The sequence below is a fragment of the Oncorhynchus clarkii genome, chromosome 5 (genome assembly GCF_045791955.1).
Source record: "Oncorhynchus clarkii lewisi isolate Uvic-CL-2024 chromosome 5, UVic_Ocla_1.0, whole genome shotgun sequence".
Classification (NCBI taxonomy): domain Eukaryota; kingdom Metazoa; phylum Chordata; class Actinopteri; order Salmoniformes; family Salmonidae; genus Oncorhynchus; species Oncorhynchus clarkii.
In genome coordinates this window covers 21,277,710-21,287,970 of record NC_092151.1, presented here as the reverse complement: position 1 = coordinate 21,287,970, position 10,261 = coordinate 21,277,710, and the positions used below count along the sequence as shown (strand labels likewise).

General features: G+C 43.3%; 1 protein-coding gene and 1 long non-coding RNA gene across 2 annotated transcripts; one reads left to right on the top strand and one right to left on the bottom strand.

The window, feature by feature from the left end:
• Nucleotides 1–2,511: 2,511 nt before the first annotated feature.
• On the top strand, nucleotides 2,512–3,362 carry LOC139408518 (uncharacterized). The gene is made up of 3 exons (XR_011634297.1): nucleotides 2,512–2,575; nucleotides 2,700–2,828; nucleotides 2,962–3,362. It is a non-coding gene; the product is annotated as an uncharacterized lncRNA (long non-coding RNA).
• A 107-nt stretch (nucleotides 3,363–3,469) lies between these two features.
• LOC139408517 (ras-related protein rab7-like) lies at nucleotides 3,470–7,918 on the bottom strand. The gene is made up of 6 exons (XM_071152500.1): nucleotides 7,703–7,918; nucleotides 6,888–6,966; nucleotides 6,359–6,485; nucleotides 5,744–5,962; nucleotides 5,411–5,539; nucleotides 3,470–5,076 (listed from the first exon to the last, which is right to left on the bottom strand). Exons 2-6 carry the CDS (start codon nucleotides 6,938–6,940, stop codon nucleotides 4,987–4,989), a joined length of 618 nt encoding a protein of 205 aa, XP_071008601.1. The 5' UTR covers nucleotides 6,941–6,966; nucleotides 7,703–7,918; the 3' UTR covers nucleotides 3,470–4,986.
• Between the last annotated feature and the right edge of the window lie 2,343 nt (nucleotides 7,919–10,261).

The window sequence follows — 10,261 nt, the reverse complement described above, 5'->3', positions numbered from 1 at the left end:
GGAGAATAAATTATTTATTTAGTGAGTTTTGGGGACAGCTCCACCACATGCAAAATCCTTGATTATTCACTGGTTAATCCCACAAACATAAATACATTGAAATACAATAACGATATGCACATACAGGTTACAAAAAACTGAAATATAGAAACATACAGTGCCTTGCGAAAGTATTCGGCCCCCTTGAACTTTGCGACCTTTTGCCACATTTCAGGCTTCAAACATAAAGATATAAAACTGTATTTTTTTGTGAAGAATCAACAACAAGTGGGACACAATCATGAAGTGGAACGACATTTATTGGATATTTCAAACTTTTTTAACAAATCAAAAACTGAAAAATTGGGCGTGCAAAATTATTCAGCCCCTTTACTTTCAGTGCAGCAAACTCTCTCCAGAAGTTCAGTGAGGATCTCTGAATGATCCAATGTTGACCTAAATGACTAATGATGATAAATACAATCCACCTGTGTGTAATCAAGTCTCCGTATAAATGCACCTGCACTGTGATAGTCTCAGAGGTCCGTTAAAAGCGCAGAGAGCATCATGAAGAACAAGGAACACACCAGGCAGGTCCGAGATACTGTTGTGAAGAAGTTTAAAGCCGGATTTGGATACAAAAAGATTTCCCAAGCTTTAAACATCCCAAGGAGCACTGTGCAAGCGATAATATTGAAATGGAAGGAGTATCAGACCACTGCAAATCTACCAAGACCTGGCCGTCCCTCTAAACTTTCAGCTCATACAAGGAGAAGACTGATCAGAGATGCAGCCAAGAGGCCCATGATCACTCTGGATGAACTGCAGAGATCTACAGCTGAGGTGGGAGACTATGTCCATAGGACAACAATCCAATATTGCACAAATCTGGCCTTTATGGAAGAGTGGCAAGAAGAAAGCCATTTCTTAAAGATATCCATAAAAAGTGTTGTTTAAAGTTTGCCACAAGCCACCTGGGAGACACACCAAACATGTGGAAGAAGGTGCTCTGGTCAGATGAAACCAAAATGACACTTTTTAGCAACAATGCAAAACGTTATGTTTGGCGTAAAAGCAACAGCTGAACACACCATCCCCACTGTCAAACATGGTGGTGGCAGCATCATGGTTTGGGCCTGCTTTTCTTCAGCAGGGACAGGGAAGATGGTTAAAATTGATGGGAAGATGGATGGAGCCAAATACAGGACCATTCTGGAAGAAAACCTGATGGAGTCTGCAAAAGACCTGAGACTGGGACGGAGATTTGTCTTCCAACAAGACAATGATCCAAAACATAAAGCAAAATCTACAATGGAATGGTTCAAAAATAAACATATCCAGGTGTTAGAATGGCCAAGTCAAAGTCCAGACCTGAATCCAATCGAGAATCTGTGGAAAGAACTGAAAACTGCTGTTCACAAATGCTCTCCATCCAACCTCACTGAGCTCGAGCTGTTTTGCAAGGAGGAATGGGAAAAAAAATTCAGTCTCTCGATGTGCAAAACTGATAGAGACATACCCCAAGCGATTTACAGCTGTAATCGCAGCAAAAGGTGGCGCTACAAAGTATTAACTTAAGGGGGCTGAATAATTTTGCACGCCCAATTTTTCAGTTTTTGATTTGTTAAAAAAGTTTGAAATATCCAATAAATGTCGTTCCACTTCATGATTGTGTCCCACTTGTTGTTGATTCTTCACAAAAAAATACAGTTTTATATCTTTATGTTTGAAGCCTGAAATGTGGCAAAAGCTCGCAAAGTTCAAGGGGGCCGAATACTTTCGCAAGGCACTGTACATACACCACTTGCTGATACATTGGGAATGTAAAGTTCATGCAGTTATTAGAAAAATACATTTAAAGGTATAAAAAATGACCTACCTTTGTCCAAGCGTTGGGTGTGTGTGAACAAGAAGCGCGTGCCGACTTCTCCTGTTAGCGCTCCATTCACAGTTGTGTGCGGATCTCTCATCTCATCACGTCTCAATTCATTTATAGCTGATGTGAAAATCGAGCAGAATATGATAATCAAACAGAGACTGCGACGAATGTGAATTAGGGTCATTTTAAAGGATTGGAAACTTCAGATGATGGAGAGAGATACCAGACACATTCGCCCCATCTGCCGGTTGCGCTCTAGTGAAGATTTATAACCGAGCACTGAATGGACAATTTCTACAGTTGGCAATATTGCCGTGCACTTATGCATAAAAGTTTGGATATAAATGTATGGGCGATTAGTGTACATTAATTAAATAACAGCCTTGACACCATGCACATGATCACAGGGTTTGCTTGTGATGTTTCACACTGAATATGTTGAATAAATAGTTATATGTTTAATAAGATTGATGACACCAGTTAATTCACGTTTTTTGTATTTTTTGTGTTTGCAAATCCACTTTCTTATGTATCTGAAAACACAGCAGTGTAGTCATCAATCGTGACGAATCTCCACATCATGTTTTAAATATATATTTGTTATATCATTCACAGGGAATCTGCAATGCGGTCGCAAAAACTAGATTTACCTACTAGAATAACCACCATGGCTGCACCCTGCACTGAAAACAATCACAAACAAGGCACATTGGAATTGCATCCTTTTTACCCAATATAAAACGTCAGTATAATGTTTGTTGGCATTAACTCTTGATTGTATTCATATTTTGGTAATTTAACATGAAAGTTAAGAGTGAAAGCTTCCTTGACAGTTCCGCAGTGCTCTGGACGTCCCGTTCCCATCAACTCGCGAAGCGTCCATCGCGCTCCAGTCCCTCTCCCCAGACCGCGAGCCCCGGAAAGGAGGCATCAGCAAGGAGCTCACGGTTTCCGGTAGCACGCTGTCTGTGTGAGTATCTGCTGTATGTGTACTATCACCTAGTGTAATCAATGGTGTAAGAGTATGGAGGTACTACTGTAGGTCATGTGAATCCCTCCCTCATCTCTTCTTTCACCATCTCGTCTCTTCCATACCCCATAAGGAGGTGGAGGGCAGATGAGGCCCGTATCCTGCGTGTCACTGTAGGGTCGTTTATGAACCACCTCTCCCTGGTGATGGAAACCATGGAGTTGTTCGGACCACCTCTCCCTGGTGATGGAAACCATGGAGTTGTTCGGACCACCTCTCCCTGGTGATGGAAACCATGGAGTTGTTCGGACCACCTCTCCCTGGTGATGGAAACCATGGAGTTGTTCGGACCACCTGTCCCTCAGTGACCACTCACACACTCAGCAGTCTCTGTTCTGCAATGAACTGCAGAGAACCAAGAGGAGCAGTGTTATGCTGAACAGAGGGGTCTCTCTGGCCGACAGACCCAGCAGAAGCATGCTGTACAGTGACATGTCCCACTTTCAATCCTCTGCTATTCAAATTGAAGGAACTGGATTCTCTTATACCAATGCAACATTTCTGTAGTTGTTGAATTAGAATGTGATTTAGAGCAGTGGGCCTGCAGGTCTAAGACTAAAAAAAATAAAAGACAACTGACATTTCCATAAAGTAAATATTTATGTTTTACAGCGAAGAGATATGCAACAAAATATGACAGTTGAAGGAGTTGTGCGAAAATGTTCACGTAGATAGATGACTAAGGATTTTTTCTCATTGGTTGTTGGCATGAAAGAGTCAATTCATTTCTGTTACTAGAACACACAGCAACACTAGTGGATGGTGTAGAATAGGAAGGCAGATTTAAGACAATGGAATAGAAAAACTAGAAGAGAGGTGATCAGTAGGACCAAAGAGGGGCACGGCCCACTGTTAGGGCAGAGGACATGGGGTCCAGTCCCAAACCCTCCCCTCTTTCCCTAGACACTTCTAGATAGCCTCCTGGTAGACCTGAGAAGTAGTGTAAGCAATATGGCCAACTACTATTTCACTAGAACCACACTGCTTACACAAATCAGATCATTTTTGATCTATTAGGAGCCTTGAGGGGGCTAGGGTTTAAACTTGAGACAGGCCCATAGTGACTGCTCATCTCATGTCTTCATTCCATAAAATGTATGACCAGCCTCTACAGGGATACAGTTGTGTAGTATGGATAACAAGAAATGTACTGAACTAACCAGTATAAAAGAACAGAACCGATGTTGCTGTTGGGTCGAGAGAATGTCAGTGCACACCGTCGTATTTTGACTGCACACAGTTACCTTCACTGCATCTGGTTAGTTTAGCACCCTCTACACAACTGTTTAAAACAGACACTTATCAAATACAACAGATTCAAATTGACATTTTTCTAAGGGTCTAGGGGTTGACAGTTTGGCAACATAAGGACTGCTGAAAGGCAGAAAAACACCACATATACTGTATATATAGATTAATATGACAGATCTGCTGCAGTAATACTTGTCATGAGATGAAAGGCACAGAGCGAGAAGAGTAAGTAAGAGTTGCTCCTAACCAATCCCTCTAATGGTTAAGGTTAGGTTTGGCCAAGAGTAATCTGATCCTAGATCAGTAGTTAATGACAACTTCTACTTTGACCACAAACAAACAGACAAATAGTCTATACCCCAGTATAAAAGGATGAAACAATTAAAACGACAAGAACTAAAAGACATGACAACATTATTAGAAATGATTATAATAGGAGCATCATGATTGTATTTTCCATAGTATCACCGGTTCTTCTATCTTATTAAAAAGTGATGCTGTGCAAATGGGGGATTCTCCTCTCCTTCCTGTCAGGTCACCATGGGAGACAGTGAGTTAAGAAAAATGTGTTTTCTTTCTTTTCATCTGGAATCTTCAGTAGCTGACTGAGGAAGGGAGGGCAGAGACGGGGGGGGTCCCCGCCTCTCTTCATGGGGTGCATCTCAATAGTCTAAAGTGGCTTCCTCCCCTTCATCTGCACCGATGTGAAAACACGGGAAGGATGTGGGGAGATGGCTTCACCTGTCCCAATCTTTCACACCAGTGCAGAGGACGAAAAGGAGACAAGGAGCACTATTGCGATGCACCCATGTCCTCTCCTCCATCCAACGTCCGTCCATCGTTGGTCTCAGCAGGAGCAGCCGTCGCTGGAGGAGGAGGACCGGTCGTCTCTCAGTTTGATCTGGTCTGGAAAGTCATACGTCTCCACCTCAGACTCCTACAGACAGAGATAGTGTGCAAAAACAGCAAGTAGAAGAATTTAATAAAAACATCTTCCTCATTTCCGCGAGACCGATACGATCTGCTGTACTTAGATATACTCACATTGGATGGGTTGATTAGGATTCAAACCTCTAAAAACAGTCTAATACATACTCTTAGAGTAGGTACATTTGCAAAGTTTGACTATGATAGAAGTTCCAGAGAGCTGCCTCAGTGAACGGGTGGAGGTGCTCTGCCTACCAGTGTGTAAGGAGGGCATGTTTGGACAGGTGTTCCCTGTGGCAATATTGTGTGTGTGTGTGTGTGTGTGTGTGTGTGTGTGTGTGTACCTGTTTGAGGGCGTTGCGGGCGATGGTCTGGAATGCTTGGTCTACGTTGATGGCCTCCTTGGCACTGGTCTCAAAGTAGGGGATGTTGTTCTTACTGGCACACCAGGCCTGGGCACGCTTTGTTGTCACCTAGACAACATAACAGTAACACACCATGATATCATTAACACCACTGTCATACACACTTCCTCATACATCATTAACAACTGTGTCATACACACTTTCTCATACATGGAACCATCTCTAGCCACAAAAAACATTTGACAAGGTCTGACTGTACTGCCTACGCTTCACCACCTGTCTGTTCCGGCTCTCCAATGTACACACACCTACCTGTCTGTTCTCGAGGTCAATCTTGTTGCCTAGCACCACAAAGGGGAAGTTATCTGGGTCTCTGGGGCTGGCCTGGATCAGGAACTCATCCCTCCAACTGTCCAGAGTCTTAAAGGTGTTGGGCGCCGTGACATCATAGACCAGCACACAGCAGTCAGCTCCACGGTAGAACGCCACACCCAGAGATTGAAACCGCTCCTGCCCCGCCGTGTCCCAGATCTGTCAGGAGAGAGATGTTAATCACTATGTTTTTGGTATTTTAGTACTTTATTGTATTGTTTTCAATATGTGATTACACTAAGAGGAAGAGAGGGAGCGAGAGGGTCGGAATGAGGAGGGAAAGAGCGAGGGTGCGAGTGGGGAATGAGAGGGTAAGATAGAATTTCATTGTCTGTTTTCACAGAAATGTGCCTTGCAACATAAGGGGGTGGGGGGGGGGGGGGGGGGGGAGATGTGTAAGAGGTCAAAAAGAAAGGATAAAACTATGATTCATTAATCACAGGATGAAATTTGCCCAATCTCTGATTCAAACACACTATGACGTATCTGGCAGAGGTAAGCACCCATGACTAGGCTAATAATATAGAAGAACATACACAACCACACGAGACTGACCTGTATGGTGACCAGCCTGTCATCCACCATCACCTCCTTGGTGAGGAAGTCAGCTCCTATAGTGGCCTTGTATTGGTTACTGAACCTCTTATTTACATACTGGTTCATCAGAGATGTCTTCCCTACCCTGGGGACACACCAACACACACACACATTTAGAACGGTAGCTATTTAGTAGAACAGCCAGAGAAGGACTTGAACGACTGACCCCCCCCTGCACAACTACCTGTGCCATAAAGGTCCTGACTTCTTTACAGAGGCTGATGTACATGTACGAGCGCTACGGAACAAACACACACTTGAGCGGTAACATTCAAAATAAGGTGACATCTAGTTGTGTAAACACCATGATCTTCTGGGCCCAGTTTTTCAAGTTATCGGATACGACTAAATGCATAGAAACAATGAATAGAATGAGTCCCCATTCAAGTCAATTATTAGTCTGTTCTATTCATTTTATTTCTATGCATTTAATACTTTATGATAGGTGAGGTCCAGATAACTGAAAAACTGGGCCCAGGTCACTCACCCAGAGTCTCCGAGGATGATCACCTTCAGCAGCACCTTCTTACGGGAGGCCATCCTTCCCTGGGACTAACGTAATTATGCTGAGAAAACACGGGGGGAAATACAGTCAACAGGCTGGACTTGTAGCTGGCATTATCTATTCTAGGTCATTTACAAGACACAGTAAGTAGACTGTTGTGTTAATTGTGATAACAGACACATTGCTAAAGGGAACTTATTTACACATCGTGTGATACAGACTTGCTAGTTAACGACTTTGCTAGCTAAGAACCTTTAGCAAATTAGCATACCAGCTAGCTAAATATGTAGCAAGCTAACTTGTTGAAACATGACAGTGGACCTAGCGAGAAAGCTTTGGGCATAGTAGAAATCGAATTAAGTAGGACTTATTAAAATTGTAATCTTACCAACTGCCATGACTAGGTTAACACAACATGTGACATTATCGTTAGCAGGCAGCAGGTGCAGCGAATGCTAACCTTTGCTACCGACTGGTCACACTATAGTGTCGTCTAGACTGTCGAAGAGCTGTCAAACAGCTAATGTTAACAATATGTAGTTAACTATATAGGCAAGCGGCTCATGCTGTTTGAGACCAAGCACGCCGATAATATGCAACAGGATGTGTAAAACAGATGCATCTAGCTAGCTAAACGAATTAATCGTCGAAATACTAATTAGCTAACTATATGGACTGTCACAGAAAACACAAATGTTGTAGCAAGCTAGCTAAAAGTGCCTAGTAAGCAAGCTAACATTAACCAGCTAGCTACAGATTGTGTAAAAAGACAAAATGTCGACCAGTTTTAACATTACCTGTTCAACAATCAAACGGCGATAATACGGCGCAGGGACAAAATCAAAAATGTTGTCCTTATGTCAGTTTGCCGGGATCTATGTCTATTTTTTGAAACGTGGAAATCCTGACCACCTAGCTATCGTTAACCAGCTTCATTAAACCTTGTCCCAGGTCAGCTAGCTTGCTAAGAACATCCGCCTTTTGTTACGCTATTGCTGGCAGAGTCACGAGGGACTGACGTGTCTCCAGGTCAACACCAATGAACGCCCTCCACACTTTGTGTCAAATAGCTAGAGTATATATAATGTATGACATTCCATGTTAGGAAGACATGTCAGTCTGACAATGAACATTACATGGCATTAAGAAGATACTATATCTGGTAGGTTTATATCACAGTTATATCAATTTTGCATTTTTTAAAAACCTTTATTTAACTAGGCGAGTCAGTTAATTAAGAACAACTTCTTATTTACAATGATGGCCTACCCCGGCCAAACCCGAACGACGCTGGTCCAATTGTGCGCCACCCTATGTGTCGCCCTTATTACTCTGTCTTTCTTGTAATGCCAACATTTAATCCTGCATGTTCTATTAATTCCAAAACAATACATGAATTGACTGTTTTTGACTTGATTATCAGTTGGAAAAACAAAATACCGTAACACTTTTTGTTGTTGCTTACCCTAGTATGAAATAAAATGCCATTCCATACACGATTTTCATGCACTCTTGCCTTGAGCTATTGGAGGTGCCAAATACCAATTATTATCAGGTGGTTAAGAAGCCAACTGCTTCAAAGACTCAAACAATGATGGACTGGAATACCTGTGTCACACCTGTTTTAAAATTTTTAAAAAGCATTTTGTGTAACTTATATTTTTACTTATTGTGTATATAATGTTGCTGCTACTGTCTCTTATGACTGAAAATAACTTCTGGACATCAGAACAGCGATTACTCTCCGTGGACTGGAAGAAACTTTTTCCTTTAACGAGTCTCATGAGAAGGATATCCTGCTCTCACTGGAACAGGCCCAGATCCTCGCCTTTTGCGTAAAGAAAAGATGGAGGAAAAGTGGCCGCAGATCGGGCAGCCTTCTGAGAATCCGTAGGCAAGGGAGTAAACTCCCACTGCTGTCCGTTCTTCTTGCTAACGTGCAATCATTGGAAAGAAATTGATGACCTACGATTTAAGATTATCCTACCAACGGGACATTAAAAACTGTAACATCTTATGTTTCACAGAGACATGGCTGAATGATGATATGGGCAATATAGAGCTAGTGGGATTTTCCATGCACCGGCAGAACAGAGACGCTACCTCTGGTAAGACGAGGGGTGGGGGTCTGTGTCTATTTGTCAATAACAGCTGGTGCGCGATGTCTAATATTAAAGAAGTCTCAAGGTATTGCTCGCCTGAGGTAGAGTACCTTATGATAAGATGTAGACCACACTATCTACCAAGAGAGTTTTCATCTATATTATTCGTAGCCGTCTATTTACCAACACAGAACGAAGCTGGCACTAAGACGACTCTCAACAAACCCTATAAGGTAATAAGCAAAGAAGAAAATGCTCACCCAGAAGTGGCGCTCCTAAATCAAATCAAATCAAATTTATTTATATGGCCCTTCGTACATCAGCTGATATCTCAAAGTGCTGTACAGAAACCCAGCCTAAAACCCCAAACAGCAAGCAATGCAGGTGTAGAAGCACGTGGCTAGGAAAAACTCCCTAGAAAGGCCAAAACCTAGGAAGACTTCCAGAGAGGAACCAGGCTATGTGGGGTGGCCAGTCCTCTTCTGGCTGTGCCGGCTGGAGATTATAACAGAACATGGCCAAGATGTTCAAATGTTCATAAATGACCAGCATGGTCGAATAATAATAAGGCAGAACAGTTGAAACTGGAGCAGCAGCACGGTCAGGTGGACTGGGGACAGCAAGGAGTCATCATGTCAGGTAGTCCTGGGGCATGGTCCTAGGGCTCAGGTCCTCCGAGAGAGAGAAAGAAAGAGAGAAAGAGAGAATTAGAGAACGCACACTTAGATTCACACAGGACACCGATTAGGACAGGAGAAGTACTCCAGATATAACAAACTGACCCTAGCCCCCGACACATAAACTACTGCAGCATAAATACTGGAGGCTGAGACAGGAGGGGTCAGGAGACACTGTGGCCCCATCCGAGGACACCCCCGGACAGGGCCAAACAGGAAGGATATAACCCCACCCACTTTGCCAAAGAACAGCCCCCACACCACTAGAGGGATATCTTCAACCACCAACTTACCATCCTGAGACAAGGCTGAGTATAGCCCACAAAGATCTCCGCCATGGCACAACCCAAGGGGGGCGCCAACCCAGACAGGATGACCACATCAGTGAATCAACCCACTCAGGTGACGCACCCCTTCCAGGGACGGCATAAGCCAGTGACTCGGCCCCTGTAATAGGGTTAGAGGCAGATAAACCCAGTGGAAAGAGGGGAACCGGCCAGGCAGAGAAAGCAAGGGCAGTTCGTTGCTCCAGAGCCTTTCCGTTCACCTTCCCACTCATGGGACAGACTACACTCAA

Bases quoted from the DNA above. Each gene is read 5' to 3' on its own strand.
- LOC139408517 (XM_071152500.1), bottom strand. From the start codon at position 6,940: ATGGCCTCCCGTAAGAAGGTGCTGCTGAAGGTGATCATCCTCGGAGAC. The intron at 6,486-6,887 runs GTGAGTGACCTG...GTGTGTCCCCAG, and splicing joins ATCATCCTCGGAGACTCTGG to GGTAGGGAAGACATCTCTGA. The intron at 5,540-5,743 runs GTAGGTGTGTGT...TATGTTGTCTAG, and splicing joins TTGACCTCGAGAACAGACAG to GTGACAACAAAGCGTGCCCA.